The 21126-nt window shown below is 50.0% G+C and overlaps 6 protein-coding genes across 6 annotated transcripts; 3 read left to right on the top strand and 3 right to left on the bottom strand.

Moving 5' to 3' along the window:
• The first annotated feature begins 3142 nt into the window (after positions 1 to 3142).
• On the top strand, positions 3143 to 4780 carry GLOTRDRAFT_117368 (uncharacterized protein). The gene is made up of 6 exons (XM_007870641.1): positions 3143 to 3286; positions 3349 to 3553; positions 3605 to 3774; positions 3836 to 4058; positions 4117 to 4292; positions 4346 to 4780. Exons 1-6 carry the CDS (start codon positions 3159 to 3161, stop codon positions 4596 to 4598), a joined length of 1155 nt encoding a protein of 384 aa, XP_007868832.1. The 5' UTR covers positions 3143 to 3158; the 3' UTR covers positions 4599 to 4780.
• An 80-nt stretch (positions 4781 to 4860) lies between these two features.
• Positions 4861 to 6832, bottom strand: GLOTRDRAFT_79634 (uncharacterized protein). Its single transcript, XM_007870640.1, is given in 8 exon segments — positions 4861 to 5253; positions 5307 to 5505; positions 5524 to 5754; positions 5802 to 5908; positions 5960 to 6184; positions 6239 to 6412; positions 6465 to 6600; positions 6653 to 6832. 8 exon segments carry the CDS (start codon positions 6800 to 6802, stop codon positions 4895 to 4897), a joined length of 1581 nt encoding a protein of 526 aa, XP_007868831.1. The 5' UTR covers positions 6803 to 6832; the 3' UTR covers positions 4861 to 4894.
• Positions 6833 to 10790: 3958 nt separating this feature from the next.
• Positions 10791 to 11144, bottom strand: GLOTRDRAFT_131763 (uncharacterized protein; the record flags this gene model as incomplete). The annotated part of the gene is made up of 4 exons (XM_007870639.1): positions 10791 to 10844; positions 10875 to 10892; positions 10950 to 11031; positions 11086 to 11144. 4 exons carry the CDS (start codon positions 11142 to 11144, stop codon positions 10791 to 10793), a joined length of 213 nt encoding a protein of 70 aa, XP_007868830.1.
• A 1708-nt stretch (positions 11145 to 12852) lies between these two features.
• On the top strand, positions 12853 to 17186 carry GLOTRDRAFT_64218 (uncharacterized protein). The gene is made up of 20 exons (XM_007870638.1): positions 12853 to 13026; positions 13081 to 13102; positions 13154 to 13282; positions 13337 to 13432; positions 13486 to 13623; positions 13683 to 13928; positions 13983 to 14170; positions 14221 to 14302; positions 14351 to 14860; positions 14910 to 15008; positions 15058 to 15300; positions 15353 to 15919; positions 15973 to 16003; positions 16057 to 16088; positions 16138 to 16231; positions 16281 to 16323; positions 16374 to 16597; positions 16653 to 16794; positions 16851 to 16913; positions 16967 to 17186. The coding sequence occupies exons 1-20, from the start codon at positions 12898 to 12900 to the stop codon at positions 17066 to 17068; spliced, it is 3180 nt and encodes a 1059-aa protein (XP_007868829.1). The 5' UTR covers positions 12853 to 12897; the 3' UTR covers positions 17069 to 17186.
• A 308-nt stretch (positions 17187 to 17494) lies between these two features.
• On the bottom strand, positions 17495 to 17971 carry GLOTRDRAFT_131761 (uncharacterized protein; the record flags this gene model as incomplete). Its single annotated transcript, XM_007870637.1, has 1 exon — positions 17495 to 17971. The coding sequence occupies one exon, from the start codon at positions 17969 to 17971 to the stop codon at positions 17495 to 17497; it is 477 nt and encodes a 158-aa protein (XP_007868828.1).
• A 657-nt stretch (positions 17972 to 18628) lies between these two features.
• Positions 18629 to 19353, top strand: GLOTRDRAFT_95418 (uncharacterized protein; the record flags this gene model as incomplete). The annotated part of the gene is made up of 5 exons (XM_007870636.1): positions 18629 to 18707; positions 18766 to 18979; positions 19032 to 19057; positions 19111 to 19293; positions 19316 to 19353. The coding sequence occupies 5 exons, from the start codon at positions 18629 to 18631 to the stop codon at positions 19351 to 19353; spliced, it is 540 nt and encodes a 179-aa protein (XP_007868827.1).
• Between the last annotated feature and the right edge of the window lie 1773 nt (positions 19354 to 21126).

Raw genomic sequence — 21126 nt, 5'->3', positions numbered from 1 at the left:
GCGCCGCCTGTTGCCGCTGAGTGGCGCCGCCTGTTGCCGCCGGCGGCCCACTCAATATCGATTGAAAGCCATATATGACATATTGTTCACAGGCTGAAGTGGATTCTGATGCGTGAATCTGGTAAATTATATCACAAGTACCCATATGCTGAGCCATATTTGGAATACTGTGTTGCGTACACTCTCGTTATATACTTAAGTTATAACTCTCGGGTGGTAACCGTCCCCATATATGTTATATGTCATCACATATAACATGGAGAGAAAGGTTGCCTACGGGCAGATATATTCCCCTTAACGGCAGCTAATGTCATATTTGATATTCCTTACTGTCTATTGCTGGACTAAACAATCTCAAAATGAGTATTACATATTGCTTTGGCTGTATATTACTTCTTACGGTTTGACATTCACGACCGGGTTCAGGTCAGCATCATATATTGAGTTGTCCGATGTGACAGGGCGCATGTGGACTATATGCGCCCCTATTTGGCTGATTTTGCCTCTACCCGCAGTGGGTTCAGTTCGACTCCATATTCGAGACCGAGAACGCGACGTGGGCAGTGTAGCAGTAAAAGAAACAGCTGCTCAGTAGCATTCCTCCAATAGACAAATCCCTAAGTCGGCTTTTACACACGCTCGAATGTAGCATATAAAACACAAACAAACCTTATGACTTGTGCTTGCATACCTCTCAGTCCAGCCTCAGTCTAGTGCAATCCTGACTGACGATGGATCCAGCTCGACAGCAAAATCCAGATGCGTCTTGACCACTGAAACGACACTGGGAGCAGGAAAAATGTCAGCGAGCGATGGCGGCGAGCTACGATGGACAGGGACAAACAAGAGCAAACACCTCCTACGAGAGTTTTCAGGGTCCTCCCCTTGAGTGCCACATTTCAGGCTAATACTTGCGATGTGATGATATCCGCGAAGTGCTGAACCGCAGCAGCAATCGACCGGTGGACTAGCCGACTCCGCAGGAAACCTCATGCAACCCATGACTCTTTCAATCATTAACATTCTATTCAAGCACCCTAGCAATATCTCCTTGTGAATGATTCAGGCATAGCGAGTGGCTTTCTCCGGCATTCGAGAGTCGCCACGGCTCCATCCAGATGCACAGACTTGTTCGCGTGACCATGCTCATAGTTGCCGCTAGCGGGCCCGAAGAGGAGATCTCCAGGTAACTCACGTCGAAGTCTCCACTATCTTGGAAAAGGTGCGTCCAAGAAAACGTCACTAACAAAGATAAGTCCGGTCAGCTGGATGCAGTCCGAGTCCCGGTGATACAGACGTGAGAGTACGAAGATGTGATGTATCTTTGTATGGCGTGCTAGGGACCCACGAGCTTATTTTGAGAGTCAGTTGGATGAAACGTGGCCCGGAGAAGCGCTGGAAGTAGTATGACAGGATAAGTGCACTGCGGCAGCTCTGGGCCAAATAGCCACCGACCTATGGGGAAACACGGGGAGGTGACCAAAGGCCTCGAATAGACCTCCCGAACGAGACCGGAAAGACGATCTTCGCATCTTCTTCCAATCGAACTCCAAAATGTATTGCACGGATGATGGCGTCGCCTCAGCGCTACACCGGAAGGTGAGCCAGCGTCTGGTCTATTCCCGTCAATCGAGCCACCTCGTTTTGATTTCGCCGTCGGGCCTGCGGGTGAAGAATCACGGGTCAGGATCTAGTAGATCGTTAGCTGGCAATGCATCGATAGCCAGTGTCGAAGTCGATATTAGCGGGAACGTGCATACCTGATAGAACGGCCGGTGACCAGTTATGTTTACAGCGGAAAGATTCAGAGAGATTTCACTCAAGTCCGACATATGGACCGTCGCAATCGGTGTACCTACCGAATTCGAAGGAACAGCAAACTCCGTTCTTCGACGGTGTTATCGTACGCCTTGCGATACACTACTCGGCTAAGTCAGGTGCGGAATATGGCGTCCCGTGGAACCGGACTCGCTCAACTTTGCGAACTATGACATAGGCATGCAGTGTCAATGAATTTAACAGTGAAGGTAGATCAGCTCTGACCGCGACAAAGAACTCGTATGCCAGTAAAGACTCTGTCGAGGTCAGCACCGAACGAATGCCCTCCACTTTGGAATTATCAAACCACTTCAGTTGTTCGAGACCGCTGCGGCGTTGCCGCCAAAGTGCTGGACCAAGTCCACCGTAGTGCATACAGCATGGGCCACCCACGTTTATATTGAATTAAACGTTCGAACGTGGAGTCTGGACGGAGGACTTCGTTACGTTCGTATGCTTTGTAACCTTCGCTGCCCTCTAATGATTGCCGACGGCTCATTGCCGCATTTTTTTAGACAAGCGATATTATTATTCTAGCACTTGACTATAGCCTGAGGTACAGCCCTACATACAGTGCCTTGCCACTGTAAAACCTCAGGGCGGGCGGCCCAATCGTCGGCAGAATTAATTCGTTATCTAAGGTATTTTGCCATGTAGTTTCACGCGGGGCAGCTTGAGGGGTACGTACAATCTTATTGGCTATTATCAAGCTGCTATTACGGTCGATTCATAGTCTTCGGTTGATGGCGTTCCGCCATCGCGATTGGATAGTGGAAGGTGAGTAGCTGCGGTCTTGGATAACGCGCTCACATCGCAGGACCCTGACCATGTACCGTGATTCAGATGCCACGATTTTCACCACAGTAGAGATTGAAGATTCTCCAGGTCAAGAGTCTGACCGCTGACCACCATGCACAACACGGATTTGTCTCCTCCGCAATGACAGGCACTGACCAACAGCTAGGTCCACAATATAACCCATGATGTCTTGCAACTCTACCTTCGATACCGAGCTCACAGGTCGAAAGCAACTAAGCTAATTAACGGTGTTTGATCGACCACACGGACTGTCAAATGTTAAAGTCGTACACCGTCAGCCCTGTTGTGTTTCTCAGTTCCCTCAGCTCTCAGCATGTCATTAACAGTGACAAACGGAGACATCTCGTGATGTCCGGAGATATCAGTGCGCAGCTGTATACGAAGCTTCACGCCGTCTAAGGCCGGTCGGGGAACGCGGGGCGGTTGGATTAAATCTGCGCAGCAACTGGTGGGTCTGACTAGATAAGAGACGCCACATATTTGGTACAGCGTAACAAACTACCCACTCCAACCCAGCAGCCATGGTTGTGAAGTATTCTGCTATACCGCCTGAACCTTACCCTGACAACCCCGAGGGCTTAAGTGACAGGTCATCTCTGGATAGTGACCGGACAATTTACCTGCACACCCAGGATGATGTGAGACTGACGTAGGTATCTACTTACGAGTATTGCTACTCGTTGCTTAAAGGACGTGTTGTTGTATCTCTAGGTATCGCACAAAGGATTTCCTCAATCCTCGCCTTTATCCCGGTGTCTACGTCTTGGCCAACGTCCAGCTGCTATGTTTTTGTCTCCCGGCTCTCCTCATAGGCACACTATCGTGGTATCCTGGCCTGAATTTTTACGTTTTGGTCATATTGATGAACGCTTCATTAATAATGGAAGCCGTGATCAAGATGTTCCTCCTAGGGCCTGTAAGTCAACCTCGCTCCAAACGCACGCGTTCCAACTAAATGTTTTCGCAGACATTTTGGACTGACACATGGCATTTACCTGAACTCGGTGTTGCTCTTTTCGGGACCATTTCTATGTCTGTCATGTTCGTATCACAGGCTGGTACCGTTGTGGCAATCATCGACTGCTACGTTCTTTTGATCCTTATCCTGACACGCATTGCCCGAGCTATCCCGTTTTTGTGAGTCTCGCATATCTTAGGCTAATGGAACTACCACCCATCCCGCTTATGTGTATACTAGGTCCCTTTCGGCCCTCGAGAGAGACAGCTCGCAAGACATAGCTGACCGATTGCGCCTTCCTGGAGCATACGTTCTGCTATACCTGACAGTGGCAGCCTTTTCGTCCGCAGCCTTTGCCCTCGGGTTGGACAGGTGGCCGGAGCCGCCTTTCTTTATCATCAGCGTCCTTGCAAACACTTTCACAATGTGTGAGGTCGCCTTACGCATCTGCGTACTGAGACCGGTCAGTACTTTTCCTGGTCGTTCGGTTAGTGACTCAGATTTTTGACTTTACGCTTTAGCACTTCTTCGTGTCTGCATGGGACCTCGCTGACCTGATCCTGTGCGTCTTCGGTGTCATTGGCATATCCACGGTGTTTGCTACTCCCATCGGTACAATGTGGATGGCCGTCACCTGTTTCCTCCTCCTCCTCCGAAGTACCGTGCAGCTTATACGCCTCATTGTGCTCATGCGAGTGTAAGTGGGAAGCGTATGGTGAATTACTGCATAAGTATTGATGTCCCTTGCAGATATTCCACAGCTTCGGAAGCCAGAGAAACGCACGTTATAACTGGGAAAGTCTTATCGATTCCGAATAACATAATTCAGCCCCCGTCGGATGCGAGGAACTGGCCAACTGCCGGAGGAGCAATCGCTGGCCTGCGCTCGTTGCTTCCCCAACGCTTCCACAAGCAGCAAGGTCCTATCCATATCGACGAAGAACAGCCGTTGATAGAGCCATCCAAGGTAGATGACGACGAGCCAGGGGGACTCACAGCGTGATGCCGTAAGGCATGAATGTCTTGAAGACGTCGGCTAGAACCATACGTTGATATACAAGTTGTTAGTCCGGACCACTTTCATGTTGAGGAGGTCGTGTAGACTTGTCGCTTCCAGTGTTTCGCGCTCTTTAATCTTCCGCACTGGTTACCTTCCGGTGCCCCACAATCATTTCCGCAATCCTAGCGATGACCGTAAGCACGGCGAGCGCGTGTCGAACGAAAGTGTTATAGCCTTCATTACAAGCTGAGCAAACGTGTACTATATTACAAAAATCCTGCGGCGTATCGACTTATCAGTTAGTATCGCTCTAGGATATACAGTTTTTCAGTCTGGACCATTTGCAAGACTGTGAGGAGGTCTTTTATACTCCCCCCCTTCTTCAGCACGCCAAGATTCAGTCGCCAGCCGTCGAAGCTAGACACAGTGTCGACCAACGACCATTTCCTCTTCATGTCGAAGTCATCGAGAGACTCGGCTATAAGGTGGGTGATCTGGGCTGCGTTCGTCAAAGCTCGCGCATCCAACGACTCCGTCCTATTGTACGTCCAATGCAAAGCGTTTGGGGGGACCAGGTAGGGAGGATAAGGCGGTGCACGTTCGTGAAGGAAGAGAGAGGCTCCCGTTTGGGCTGCGAGGTTGGATATGTGTACGTGCACTTGCGAGGACTGTCAGAGTAACCAGGAGGACAACAAGAGCCGCGGTACGAACCATAATCTGTGGAGGAAAATCTTTCGTTGAACCGAGACAAAGCCACTCCGCCGGGATAATTCGCTATCGATGCTTGAGTGTGGAGGAACGTGACAAGGCAGTTGCCAGCAAGCATGGCAAGGACGGACAGGAAGCACATCCTACCAAGAAGCGCGCTCTTTCGTAGGCCAGTTCTATCACTCTCATTAATAGGAGAAGGCTATAAGATGATGTGGACGAACAGCCATCGAGCGCCTCTAGCGGCGGCGACGTTGAACATTGGCACGGCGTATATGACGAATCGCCACTCTTTGTGTCCTAACGCGCTTATGAGGCCCACGAACACCAGCGGGCCGAAGAGAATTTCGCGGACGCGACCATCAATGGCAGCACCGAGGAGGGACAGCGGTAGTGCCGACAATAGAATCTTGGGAAGGAATGATGTGAAATAGGTGTGTGCAGGAGAAACCTGCAAAGGCGTGAGAGCGCTGGTCACAGGCTGATCTCACGACGTACACCCCAATCTGCACTTTTGCCTTGGTATACGTTGAAATAGAGACCGGAAAATTCGGGCCACAGCGGCCACTGTTGCCAAAAGAACGAATCGACTAGAACAGTGAGAGCTAGAAAATTGTGTTAATCGTGGCATTTCCGAGGTGACCCTGAATTCGCACCGAGAGAGATCAGGCCTGATACGAGTCCAACCTTGAGTACCTTAACAAATGTGGTATACCTGCACACGAGAGCTTGAAACACAATCGGACCTAGTAGTGGCAGAACCTCTGCTCGCAATATGACGGCCGTGGCCGTCATGAGTGCGATTCCACAGTGCGTGCTACGCGTGGAAGGCTTCATTGAGCTAGGTGCTCTGCTAAGAATAAAATAATACGCGAAATTGACTGAGAATAATGATCGTAAGTCACACCTTCAGAAGAGAAATATGAGGTCCGCACCTGGCGTGAGTGCAAGCATATTTGGCAGTGTTCTACCCATCCAGAAAGGCAAATGAAACTGCGAACAAGTGACCGCCGCGAAGTAAAGACCAGTCAGTCGGCCGAAGCGGCGAGCGACAGATCGCCGGATCAAGCAAAGGGACATTGCGTTTAGTGTAGCCAAGGTTAGGCGCACTGCGAATGCAATCAAGGGTAAGCCCACGGGCATGCCTCCAAAGTTACACACCAAGGATCTGAATGTCCAATTTCGTTTCAATCAGCCCGAAGCCACCAGCGTTCAAAATGGGTGCGGAAAGCCAAGCTAGAGCGAGGCTTCCTACGAACGATCTAGGGACAGCACCTGGGAAGACAAAATGATCATACTCGAGGCTCGTGAATGGCGGGAAGCATGTGAGACAACTAAGTTGAGCGCACATTATGAAGACCTTCAATATCAGTACCATACATGAGGATGTCGTGCGTTGCGTGAAGGTTGAAGCTTTCTTCGACTTTAGTGTAAGGTGCCAGCAAGACGTGCGTCCAAGCTGTTACCAGGATAACGAGATCTGAAGCAGCGCTCATCATTGACAGCACTATCCCGTAATTATCATGAACACCTTGAGTATATACGAAGAACGGGAACAAAGAGGACACCCATTCGATGCCACCTGCCGACCCGTGCTTGGGAACCGCTGGCACGTGATTTTTACGCGTTGAGGACTGTCTGTGTCAATCAGTCTGCCACTGAGCACTCGGATTAGCGGTCTCTATATCGGAGCCACTATATCCCCTCCGTGCGAATCACGACTTATCATCTGGTACTGTATGTCTATGTATGTAAGCAACCGGGCGTGCAGCGTTACACCTTGAAATTCAACTTGCTTGCCAGATAAAGAGCGGTAGCCTACAGTTGGGATACATTGAGTCGCTACAGCTCCTCTCCATGAGGTAAGTTTGCATCATATGATCCTTCTACCAGTGTGCCGCCTCAAGTCCTCACACTATATCGAAAATGCCTAACGTTCTACCATTCGGTCCATGCTCCAGAATGACGCACGCGCGTCCTGTCCATTCATCAAGCCGAGTCGCGACCACGCCCGTACGGTCGATCTCCCGCACTGTGAACCGGCCCCGGGGGACATAGTCCGGCTCTACATGAAGAAGCCGAGCTTCGACATCCTCCGACACTCTGACCACCCTGGGGTGTTTCACCGTCCAGAAAACCCAACCTCCACCTGGTTCTGGTTGAGGACAGAGTGCGTAACAAGTGCCGACTGCCGGACAAGGCGAAATGAGTTCAGGTACTCGGAAAGAGCGGATACCGAAGGATTCGAGGTCGTGTGAGGGTTGAACGATGTGCAGCACTCCCGGCCCAATCATGGTCAATGGTCCTACGTGTCCTCCGTTCGCACTGTCCCAAACCGCGGGGCTTCCGGTCATGTTCCCAGGCGAAACAATGTCGAATTCACGTTTGCAGATGATCTCACTCTTCACGATCTCTAGATGCTCACAACTCCCGACGGGGCGCAGGTCCGGGATTCTGTGGACTTCGATGCTGCTTGCGTCGCTGAGGATGACAGTATTGCGGCTCAGGACATGGATCGTGCAATCCGTTTTGCTCTACTGGTACGTCAGATCAGCAGCTAGATGTCACAGGGAAGACATACGTATATGAACGCCGCTTGTTCATGTTGGCCGTCAGCATTAGGCGTGATGGTTCTGAGGCAAAGAAGGTCCCGCCCGTCCCAGAAGCAGTCAAAGCCGACGATGTTACCAGCGATAGACGCATTGCGTAGTATAACCGCAGGGGGGCCTAATTCTGACTTCGACATCGTCAGAGCCAACCGCATAGCGGGCTTAGCGACCACGATGACTTCATAAATATAGAGTCTGCAACATCAAATGCCAGACAGACTTATACGCAGCGGAAAAGATACATACCGCTGTGTGCAGTGAAATAGGACCCAAAAGGAGTCATAAGGGGATACCGTTGTACAACTCGAGGAGAAGGAAGCCATGTCGACGGCCTGGGGGATGGTAAAGGCTGTCGTTAAAGCACGGTCCATACGCCTCAGTTGGACAGTACCGTTGGTAGACAAGCAAACTAGCCATCCACCGCCTGGTAGCATCTGTATATCACATAAATCCGGCCATTGGTACGTTCGAATTCGACGAGGATAGGACCGTGGCTCGTGCCACAGTTGATTGACCGCGTGGATTCTGAGGGCTTTCTGTTGAATATTCATCGGCGATGGGTCCCTTAGGATGCTCTCTACGCAAGTGCGAGGGATGCGTAGAGTCATGCTTATCGCCTCATACCAAACAGCGGCGTCATCCAAGAATCGACGCATGCGCGTGCACGTCTTCAAAGGTAAAAGAATTAGACACGAGAAGAGGAGGAAAGCACGGAACAAACCAACAGCGCGAAGACTGAACAGAGTTCCTAAAGGCACGCTTTGGATAATATAAGCTAGAAGTTCATCGGGAAGCCTTGTGAGTAAACTCGAATCAGTCGGAGGTTTGGTGGGAGGCGCCATGGAACCGTTCAGGTTCTTAGAGAGAAGATATTGCACATCCACTGAAACTGGAAAACTTGTCAGATACACCGGAGTGCATAGAGGAATTCTCGGACGTCGCTTTCTGACTGTGAGATCGGTACTTTCGATCGCGTTTGCGTCCAGTACGAGGATCGTAGGCTTGGAGAAAGCGGTTCAGAGGACCAAATTTATTCATACTGTATGCACGATGACACAACCAAAGCTTATATATCTCGCGGGCTGGGAACGCAGCACTAGCAAATGGCTCTCCTTTCTTCGTCCGGATTGAGGCGCGACACGCCAGTACTGGGTGATGGGCGCACGTGGCTGGGCTATAGACACGCCGGGACTGCAGGGGATGACGTCGGAGGTGCAAAGTGACATCGTTGGTCAGTATGAAATTACTATGAATATGATAGTTCCAATGATCTCAAGAATCACGGTAATGGCATTGGAAGTTCCTCGACCTTCGAGTGGTCTCGCTGACATGCTCCGAAAGTGAGCCCACCAATGCAGACTTAGCATAACTCACTCTTTCCGATGCATCCGTGGAAAATATAGTATTTCATACAGGTTGGAAGGTCATACGCGCAAGCCGTGATCGGTACGAGTCTCGATTATTCAGCCTGAAGAAGTATTAGCAACGGCGTTGAAGGCAATGAGAAACTTACGAGGATAGAATCGAGTTGGAGTAAACTGTAGATACGAGGATAACGTAGTTGGGCATGGGCATAGTAGTTGCGGAGTCGCACACACCTTTGGAGGACAGGAAGCAGACCAATAACCAAGAGAAATTGTTACCGCCTATATAGGCCTCATACTGAATTGTGCAGGATCAGGGAGCCGCCCTCGAATACCCAAGGAAGTACTCAACGAGATATACGTAGAACAACGTGATGAGACTGCAAGCCAAGCCAGGAAGGGAAGGGTCAGATCATGCTTACAACACCGCCTCAATACGTACCACGTGAGTAATCCTGAAGCTACCGTGTACTTGATTAGGGTGTTGACGAAAGAGCTAAAGTCAAATAGTGAAGCTCTCCGCAACACCATGAATGCTGTCACCTCGCTCACTGCATAGCAGGTAAACCATCTCGGGACTTCCACAGGAGATAGCACATGCTAACCGCGATCACCGCGTCTACGAGCAGATAGCATGCGGCACCGGTGGTATCAAGGCTCTGCATCAAGCCAAATAGAACCGTTCAGTGAACCGGAAATTCTCGTTCTGAGAGTGGGCAGTACTTTGAGCACCAATACTGCATGAGTGGGAGTGCTCCAAGACGCGAAATTTGGCAGATCGAAGCTTTCCCAAGAACTTATAGGTCAATACCTTTCAGCGGACATACCAGAATAAAGATCTTACGCCTGAATGACAAATGCTATGTAGTATTAGACAGAGTCGTTACAACCAGGCAGTGTAAGCAGCTCACCGGTCGAAGTGCCTGTAAACAACTTATTAGGCCAGTTATTTGACTTCGGCTGGACATGTATCATACCTACGGCTGCAACGGCTGGTATGCACTGTCATAGATAATTGAGCCTATCGACAGGGCGCCAGCGAGAACTGCTAGCGTGACTGACCGATATCAGGAAACGTTTTTTCCTGCTGTCTACATCGTTCGTTACTACGGGAAGTTGGGAAGACCTGGAGATACTATCTCACATGTCGTAACCCTGAAGATGTAAAAGCTAAGTGGGGCATCAGTTAGGATTACCGACCGTAATAGTGCCAGATAAAACATGCCACTGGACTAGGAAAACTACAAATGCCTATAAATAACACGTTATGAGGGTTGAATCGCAGCGAATAGATCGTTGCGCCATACCGCGGGCATCGTCTGCACCTAGCATATAACATTTGGATAAATTCAAGCCTGCTCGCGACATATATCAAACGCGCATACCGCAAGACTCCTAAGGGAAAGGAAGTTGGCACAAGTGCACTTACACAAGATTTTTCGCGCACCAATGCAAACGTGAACAGTTAGCCACACTACCTTCGCACCGCAGAATAAGATAGTGCCATACGGCATCTAGAACGAAACATTGTTGCAGGGTTTCGAGCTAGCAGGTATGAGTGACGGCACCTAAGACTTGATGTCAGTTTAGAGGCTTACCACCAGGAGGGTAGCAATCTTCGCGGACAGGCATCTATTCAATCGTATCCAGGAAGGCTCGCAGAGAATACGTACGAGACCCTTCAGCTGTCGACTATCTTCTTTGCCAAATTTCTTGTAATAGAATATGCCCTGAGCACAGGCAGTACCATACATCCTGAAGTCGACGGTTGTCAGTCTATGATGGCTCCCGACATGACGGAACACGTACGCAGTGGATACTATAGCACCTATGAGGATCATTCCCAGACTGGCATCGAGCGCAGACATTGTGTTTATGTTTGCCATGGTATACAACGGGGCGACTGTGGTATGGTAAGAATGTCAGTATGCTGTGTTCCTCCTTTTGAGGGGAGATGGCGGGGCACGAGTGAACGGAGTTTTAGTGTGTAAGTAGCAGTTCCCATGGTTGCGAAACGTTTTAAACATAGCGGATAGAGTAGTCAAGAGCATCGCATGCTCGTGCGACGTCTTCCTGCTGCTTATAACAGATTGCGCATTGATAATGACGATCATGAGGTCCCCACGTTCTCATAAGAAGCCGAGATGCATCCATCATATGAGATCTGTGCATTTGGGCCCTCATCTCGTGGTATGGAAGGCGGCGGGCCATATGCCGCTCATCCAGACGACAGTAGTACTAATGTCCAGTTGCTGTCCAAGGGGGTGACCAGGGCGAACACTTGTCAAGTGTTCGCTCTCTGGTCAGTGCGAGCGCACTGGATCATTATCAATGATCATAGTAGCTCTGCACTTCTATGTTTCAAGTTATTATAGTAAGTTGGGAAGCTGGGTGTATTCAACGAGACTCGGAACTCACCTTAAGCTTCAGGTGGTTCAATACTTCACACAATCCTTGGTTCGGAACTGATTAAACTGAAATTGTAGCCAAACTGAGCCTGGCCATGGAGGAAATGAAGATCCCTGGCACGGTTAGGTGGCCTTGGGGTGGCCTGGGAGAGCAACTTGTGCCGTGAACGGCCGACCCGACCGACACGTCTCCGGTGGTCTCCGGTTCTTGCACGCCTCAATCAAGTATTCATCCAAATCCCGCCACTGTAGAGGACAGCCCCGAACCCAAGGGGCCAACGGCCAGAAAACGCGCGACGGCAACCCCCTAAAGTGAACAGGACCCCGAAAGCATCATATAAGAGAGAGGACCACCTTGATAAGGCAATTTGTGGCGGCTCCTCTTCTGCCGGGGTATGTTTTGTGTGGTCGATTGTCGGGAATCAACAAGCCTCTGTCATCCATGTACACACAGGTAATAGCTTATAACTACTTATATATATCTTTGATCCCTAAGATCACATTGTTCAGTGCTGAAAGATCCCAAACACTTCTCAGTCGATGATATTTCTGCACTGACTCAGACGTACAGGAACACCTGTCTACTTCCTGATGCATAAGACTGGTTATAAACAGTCCTTAAAATATAGTAGTTCTCTTGACAGAGCTGTTGGTGGGCGCATATTTGCCAAAGGTCCATTGTGACCATGACCGCAGGGCTTGATGGATACATATTTCTTCAAATTTGCCGATGTATAGAAAGCACAAGATACTTTGACAGGCTACAGACTCCACATGATACAATATACAACTGCAATTCATACTACCAGCAATCCTTGCACCATTCAACGAGGACTGTTAAAAAAAGTCTCGCATGGCTGGTTTTCAGACACACTGCGTCGTTTGTCCGAATCAGGCAAGTGGTCTGCAGCTCGCGTCCTCAGATTTTGCTTGATGCATTTATCAAAGGTATAGTGTATGTCCTACCACTTCAAAAAGTATGTAGACCTGTGCTAGAATGCTATTCAACGGTACAGAAAAAGATTCAGATTTTAATACAGCTCTGGGAAGTCGCAAATAGAAAGTGCACGCAAACCGTGCAAGAAAGTGAAAATCGGGACCCCGTAAACTTGGAAAGGGACAACGACAATAGGGTTGACGTCGTCGGTAATACCCCCGTTGGCCCCTTGCCCGAACCACACGAGCTGCGGTTGGTAGCGCCTGCTCCGCGACGATGGTTTCGACAATGCTCGGGGCGCTTCCAATATTACTGTTAGCCTTGGTACTGATACAGCCCTTCCCTGCTGCTCATGCTGTTCTGCGGAACGATACTTATAGGGCAACGTCGGGTTATGGACTATCGGTACGTATCATGGTACTCTGCGTGTCAGGGGTGAATGTTTTACTCCAGGCATAGCCATTCTATATGAATACGGCTGGTAAGTGCTGGTACTTAGATTGGGTGAACTCGGTGCGAATAAACTTTGCAGAGAAATGCCCACCGTGCTTCAATTGCATGTTACCGGCTTTCACGTGCGGACAGTACGGGCAATGTGACGAATATAACGGGCAATGCCAATGCCCACCGGGATGGGGAGGTATAGACTGCTTGACACCGCGTAAGCACTGCTTCGTGTCTAAGCTTAACTGTGAATATTGACGTCCGATCGCAGAGTGTGACTCGCTTGCTGATGGTGAACAGCGAAGACTCCGCGAGGATGGTAAGGAGTGCGAATGCAAGGATGGATGGGGAGGGATCAACTGTAATGGTACGTTAGTCGACTTCATCTTGTGTGCGGCATTCGACATCATGTACCGCTAGTTTGCCAAACCGACGATGCATGCATTGGGTTCCCTCTGTACGGCCAGCCGACGTCATTAGAAGAGGGTACATCGAACATGACATGTTACAAGGGTGGAATGACTGTCTTCAATAATCATCAAATGTGCAATGTCACCAGTACGCCAGCTATCCTTACGCTGCCGACCATCCATTTACGCATCTCCTATATATTCCAGACCGCAAGATTCTCGATATGCTACCAGACCGACCGCCACAGGTTACGTTTGCTTGCGACAGACCATCTGCTACTTGTGACTTCCAGTTCTGGACAGCCCAGGTCGAGTCATTCTACTGCTCCCTGGACAGTTGTACATCCAAGATAGATGCGGGGTATGATGCCAATGTCACGTCCTACTCCTGCGAGCACATCAAGTGCAGCTGCGTGCCAGGGAGATTCATCTGTGGGGAAGATGGGAGCGTTGGTGAGCGCCGCTCCTTATATTAGGATTAGCGTATGACACTCACCCATGAAACAGACATTGGCGAGTTCCTGACAGAGGAGATACGTGGTCCAGCGACATTCTCCTGCACTACCGGACGTGGTTGCAAGTTCGAGGAGCCAGCTATGAATCAGCTGATCAACGATATTTTCGGGGATGGCTATATCTCTCTAGAATGTGAGGGGGGAGAGTGCTTGCATTACTCGCAGGTTCCAGGTTACGTGGTAAGTACTGCGTATCTCAGTTTTACTAACCCTCACAGTGCCACCCTTAGCGGCCGCCCAAGCCTGACAATACCCGATGGGTGGCTCTGAGTGCGGCAGGCGCCGGTCTCATAGTTATTACCTCAGTCGCTAGTAAGTACAGAGTGGCTCGTCCGTGTTTCATCATCTGACCGTCTCTAGTTCTGTGGTACGTCGGTCGTGCGAGAACAGGCGGCGACTTTGGGAAGATCCGTCTTCCTGAGGATGAACAGGCCAAGCTTATGGCAGACCACGTCCCGGCCTCTCTTCACTTCTCCAACATTACGTATACTTTGGGTGACCGGACGATCCTCCATAATATTATCGGATGTGTCAAACCGGGACAGGTCATGGCTATCATGGGCGCCTCTGGAGCAGGTAAGTCCACGTTTCTGGACATCCTGGCTCGGAAGAACAAGCGGGGAGATGTCCGTGGAACGACGCTGGTCAATGGACGCGAAGTGGACGACGCGGAGTTCAAAAAAGTCGTGGGATATGTTGATCAGGAGGACTGTTTGATGCCGACTTTGACCGTTTATGAGACCGTGCTGTACTCCGCGCTGCTGAGGCTGCCCAGGGAGATGAGTCTTGCAGCGAAGAAGTTCAGGACCCTGGAGACTATGAATGAGCTGGGGATCATGGGCATCAAGGATATGAGGATCGGCGATTCAGGTATGTACCAATCTAGTCAGTTATCTTCAGTCTTACAATTTCGGAAAAGGCCATCGATCTATTTCAGGGGGAGAAAAACGCCGCGTGTCCATCGCTTGCGAGCTCGTAACTAGTCCGTCTATTCTTTTCCTCGACGAACCGACGAGTGGTACGTTCGGCAGGCAGCGTGTTCGCACACGTGCTAACCACTGCTGTAGGCCTTGACGCCTATAACGCGTTCAACGTTGTCGACAGTCTCGTATCTTTGGCACGTGACTACAACCGCACTGTTGTCTTCACCATTCATCAGCCTCGAAGTAACATCGTAGCGTTATTTGATCATCTTCTGTTGCTTGCGCAGGGTCGGACAGTATACTCAGGAGAGTATGGTAGATGCCAAGAATATTTCGAGTCCATTGGGCATCCATGTCCTCCCGGATTTAACATCGCTGATTTCCTGAGTAAGCTGTTTTCGTTTCTCATCCGATTCTTTTAGCTCATGGATGGATGCAGTCGACCTGACTATGCAGGCGACTATTGAACCCCGGAGTTACGATAGCCCCCCTGCTGAAGCAGCATCTTCGAGTGAGGATGCTCATATCAGAGACGAAGAGCGCGGTTTACGTCGTCCCGCCTTGTCGTTGTCGCTGAAATCATCAAACGGCGGCCAGTCTTCTACTCTCGCGGAAGATGAGATTGAGCTACATCGTCCGAATACGGCCGCGAGCATCACCTCCTCCATCAAGAAACGCACTTCTCAGCTTCTTGATTCGGTTTCTTTCTCGTCTCAAAGGGGAGATGCTCCGGTATCTGCTCGGATCAAGGAACTCGTTGATGCATATGCGTCGAGTGATGTTGCTGTGTCTATTCGGACGGAAATTGAGGAAGTGTCGGGAGCGCAGACATCAGGAGCCAATGGCGAACTGCCCGATGTTGCATTGGAGAGCTCCCTCCTCAGAGGTCGGCGTAGAGCTAGCTGGGCAACTCAGTTCAGGATCCTCAGTGGACGAGCATTCAAAAACTTGTACCGCGATCCTGCGCTGTTGGCAACGCATTATCTGTCTTCCGTTGGTCTGGCACGTGAGTTTTTTTAACTATCAGCCAGGCCCTCTTTTGACGTCCTGCGTCGGTAGTCTTCTGTGGGTTCTTCTTCCACAACGTTACGTGAGTTTGATATCAAGCAGACGACTCCTTGATAGCTAACGGGTGACCGACAGGAACGACATCGCAGGTTTCCAGAACAGACTAGGTACCTATTCCTTGTTATTCTTTTCGTGGTAGTCCTCAAACCCTTTCAGGTGTTTTCTTCTTCACGCTAGCTCTCTTCGGATTCTCTTGCCTGTCAAGCCTGAGTCTGTTTTCTAACGAACGACTACTTTTTATGCGGGAGAGGTGAGTGAAGCGCTTGTGTTGCTTCGTCAGTTTCTAATTATCATCCCAGAGCCAACGGATACTATAGCTCTTTCACTTATTTCGCGTCCAAGGTATATCAAACTGCATCCTCATCATAGTCATCGCCTTAATCGCCTCACAGGTCCTGTTCGAGATCATTCCTTTGAGAGTGGTCCCGCCTCTGCTCTTTGGCGGCATTGTATATGGCCTCGTTGGCTTAGTTCCCAGTGTCGTGGCCTTCTGGAAGTTCATGCTCACTTTGGTCTTGTTCAACCTGACAACGGCTACCGTTATCTTACTGCTATCTGTGGCTTTTGAGAACATGGGTGTCGCCAGTTTGGTTGGAACGCTGGTCATGTTATTTAAGTAAGCGTTCTCCCCTGTGATTGCAACTTTTGCTCTGTCTAACCCGTTGTACAAGTCTGCTGTTCACCGGTCTGCTCATCAACCGCGACAGCGTACCGAAGGGGCTTCAGTGGCTACATACCATCTCATTCTTCCACGCCGCGTTTGAAGCTTTAGCAGTCAACGAGCTTCGTTACTTACAGTTGAAGGAATATAAGGCAAGCTTTGTACCATTTGCTTGTCGCTCACACGCCATTAAACATCATTCCTATAGTATGGAGTGGAATTGGACGTCCCCGCTGCTACAATTCTTTCGATCTTCGGGTTACGAGCTCAGGTGTGTATCCCCGAGCAACCAAATGACTTCTTACTCACGGCTTCCTTCAACAGTCTTTCTGGTGGCCTAACATTTCCCTGCTAGGGATTTTTATCGGCGTGTTCACTATAACCAGCTATGCTGTCCTGCATCTCTACGTGAAAGAAAGGCGGTAAGCACCCGATCATCGTCGTCCTGGTTGCTATGTCTACTTCTCGGGACTTTCATGTATCCATACTGTATAGTAGAAATAAAATGTCTCCTCGCACATACTACTTACAGGTATGGCGGATGTATGTACGACTCCCAATGGGACTCCCAATGCAGGACCAAGCCGACACCGCCACCGGGGTGCCACTTCCGCCTGTATGAAAGCTGAGAAATAATCTGAAGTTGACTTAATCTCCGTCCCCGTCCGGTCTCTCGACTGCATTCCGTTGAGCCGCTTTTTTTCAAGCTTGTTTCGTTTGAGTACACACAAAGCAATCCGGACAAGTACGCAGGCCTTCATGGGCACTCGCTGAAACTACCCCTCCGGGTACGACTCTTTACTGGGCACAGATCCATAGTAAATACCAACACGCTATCACGCTCCTTGTTGCTCATTGCGCCCGTACGATGCCATCCGCGCCCGCCCAGTCCTGGCATTCGTCGAAACTCTGGTTTCCGGACTCCACGCAGTTGACGATATGCGCGACTACATCGAGTTCAGCGCAAATCTCCTCTACCTTAGGCGCATCTCCCTGGTTGTCAGGTGGCCAGGCATGTATCACTCGCACGGTGGGGTCGGAGACCTGCAGTGCAGAGCCTTCCGCCCAGATGAAGAACGCGGTGCCCCGCCCTGACTCTTGTCCGTACTTCAGCTCTTTCTCTAATGCGTCTTTGAACTCCACTCCTGAATGGTCCGGAATTGTGCTCGCTGGTGCTTCGGCCGCGTCTAACGCGGGCGCTATTGAGATCGGAGGTTCCTCGAAGCCGAACCGCTCGTTTGGTTTGTTGAGCTTGTCAACGATTCCTTGCTTCACCGCGTCAGTGACTCCATCGAAAGGGATATAAACATGCACTGGATGATTAGACATTGGCGACTTCGGGCCACATATGAGCCTCAGGAGTCATGGCGCATGCAAAGGGCTCACCGCGGCTGTAGGATTACCAACTGAAGTACGATTCCTGCCGTAGTGCGGTCTCTTGAAGTGAGCTCCGTCGTCTGGTCTGGTGCTACCGATACCTTCTCGGGTGCGGTCTTGGCGGGTATCAACGGTTCTGCGTTTGGTGGAGCTATGGACACAGCATCGCAAGTTGGTGTATGCCGCGGCGCAATAGACTCAAACGTTAACCGTTATGATGATGGCCGCTGCAAATCCATCACCCTAGAAGACAATGGGTTCGTGTCCAGTCGTATTCTTATTGGCTAACAATTAGAGATACACTGTTTCAATATTCCATTAGGTCACGGTCTATCACAGAAGGATGAATACAATGCACAGAGCTCCGGAAAGCTGTCCTAACTCTTGTTACAAGATGTGCGTTCGCAAAGGACCTTTGGAGCAAATCTGATTTGGGGTCTGCGACAGCTCTGGACGTCGCTGTTTCTCTGCATTGAGCCCTGCATATCGCATGGAAGGCGCTTGCCTCTGTGCGCAGTGTAGTAATGTATAAATATGAACAAGTATGAACCGTATTGTTCATCCCATCGGCCTCGCTATCGTTCCTGTTTGTGATCGCTACATTAAGTCATGAAAGCCATCATCGTCTTGCTGCTCGCAGGCTTGACCTACGCTCAAAATCTCGCGTTCGATTGCAGTCGCATTCCTGGTGAGTGCCCTGCTCCTCGCATCGTAGAGGGTCCTGATTCGTTATGCCCCCTACCTAGAAACATGCAAGAACATGTGTTATGGAGTCAACTGCAGGAATCTCCCTACCCGGATGACGTTCGACGACCCGAGTGCAGCTACCAAGAAGCAGCGTCGTGACGACGCCGGGTGCACCAAGCCGAACAGGTGTAACGGGCGTACAGACGGAATGACTACATGCGACGAATTTCCTTTTGCTTCTAGCCAGGAGGGTGGCGGCAACGCGGTGACTCGGTACGTGCTGCTGCCCGACTTGTCTGACGTAGCTGACTTCTACTGCGGGCAGCTGTGTGAGCCAGGCAGAATGCTGGAGTACGTGTTCATTCGTGTAATCTCCGTTCATAATTGATCAGATACTCTGATAGGCCAGGGAGGCTCCTTATCCGGTTTCTATCGGGGGTTGAGAAATAACCAACAGAGCCGTTTTACGATCTCGTTCACGAACGAGGGTAACATTCCGTGGTGCGTAGGGCCCGGGTACGGCGGGTGCACCAACGACGGCGAAGAGTATCAGCACGGTGCACCGGCACGGCGCAGGGACCTCTCTGGTATCTTCACCGAGTCCGCCAGGCGACCTGGGAAACATTACCGCACCAAAGGCGGGCTAAAGCTCTATGTCCCTTCCGGTGACGCTGAGATCGGCGGCGGAGTCTTTGTTCCCAATGCTACGCTCATCTCAAGAAACCTCCTCTTTGAGCGCGATGATGATTGTAATGACGGTGTCGATGAGACGCGCAAGAGGAGCATGGAGGAGTTGAGTATGGAGGAGTTGGGCGAATGGGATGAGATAGAGTCGGTCATCACCAACTAGGTTCCTAGCCCTCGCCCAATGTCCTGCGTGTAGTCTACCACTGGCCACGCATGGTTGTTGCAGCTAGTCCGGTAGCTTTTTCCCCAATGCAGTTTTTAATGCACCCGGGCAAGGGTTCGAGTCGGTACAAATACCATATTTCGTACTCAAGGACTATTCGTATTCCAGTTAAGTCAGTATTTGATCATGAGGGTTATCCGGCGAGTTTCGCCGGCTACCGAATAAGGCCGCAGGGCCGCGCTCGTGCGCAGCAGAACCCGCTACCTTTGACTCGAACTGTGTGTAGACAGCAGCTTCGAATGGGGCTCCTCAACCTCCTGCAATGTATTGATAATTTCGGAGACCTATGGTCCAGGACATGTATAACATATCACCACAAGTCTCGGAAATTTATATCAGGACTGAATAAGGCAGTCATGTTCTTCAAGCTCCAAATCTCCGGTCTCAACCACTCCTTATGAATTGAATGTCCTGCCACTTCTATGCATCCCTCTTGCCTGAGTGTTCAAGTTCCTCTGCCTGTCACTACTGCGTCAGTGGGCCGGCATTCAATACCATTCACCCTCTGTTTCCTTTTGTGATATGTTTTGATGTCATACTTCCCTTATTTGGGACTTTAGGGCAGGTTTCTCCCGATCTTGCAAATCTACTATGTAAGTTGTTCATGGGGAGGCGCAATTCCGGGTCGCGCGGCGAGTTGTTTGCATCTGTTTGGACTCTGCAAGAAAGTGGTCGCAAATCCCCCGCCTTCATAGAGCCTTCCGCATGTTGAAATCACGCATATTAAATGTACCGGCAGGGATGTCATGATACAGAAGATGCAACGTTGGTTCTGAATTTCCGAATTTCCCAACATCAAGTTCATTAGATAGAGGTAATGAGACTGCAAGTACATTTAACAAAAATGTACAACCAACGTTGCATCCGCTCGTTGATATAGATTAACTTTTATGAATCAAGTGACGCGTGAATGTGAACGTAGCACGCTGTAGGTTTTCTGGCAGTAAAGAGCAATTAACGACGCGTCCGAACGCGTCGCGGACGTGACAAGATGTGACACCATCGCAAAAAGTGTCACACCAAATATCCTGGTCACTGTCCGGGCTCTCCTGCCGCAGCAGAAGCAGGTCCCTTCCCCTGTGTTAGAACTGCAAACTCAACATAGTGCATGAGATATATATTCAGCCTTTTACAGCTGTGATCCAGTACTTGCTTTGTCCATTAATTACACAGACTTGTGCTTCCTGGAAATCAAGCTCATCTGCATCAAGGACAGGGAATGCACCCACTGGTGTGCACATAGATATGTTCCAAATGTTTCTGAAGACAATACATAACTTCCCTAAGCACTCTTTTGCCGACCTCGGTCATATTGACCATCATTTCATCCCGATGGTGGACAGCTCAGGAATAAGAAGAGACAAACATGTTTATATCTACTGTAATGGTAGAATACCTTTCTTGCTGGTTTAAAATAGTGATATACATTGCTCATGCATGCATAAGGTGAGAATGGAGCAGAGAAACGCAACAAGAATACGAGGGGGATACTTTGCAACCACCTTTCAGC

Source organism: Gloeophyllum trabeum (genome assembly GCF_000344685.1).
Source record: "Gloeophyllum trabeum ATCC 11539 unplaced genomic scaffold GLOTRscaffold_00012, whole genome shotgun sequence".
In the NCBI taxonomy this organism is placed as follows: domain Eukaryota; kingdom Fungi; phylum Basidiomycota; class Agaricomycetes; order Gloeophyllales; family Gloeophyllaceae; genus Gloeophyllum; species Gloeophyllum trabeum.
Note: the sequence above shows the minus strand (reverse complement) of the source record. Positions and strands in the feature narration are given on the sequence as shown.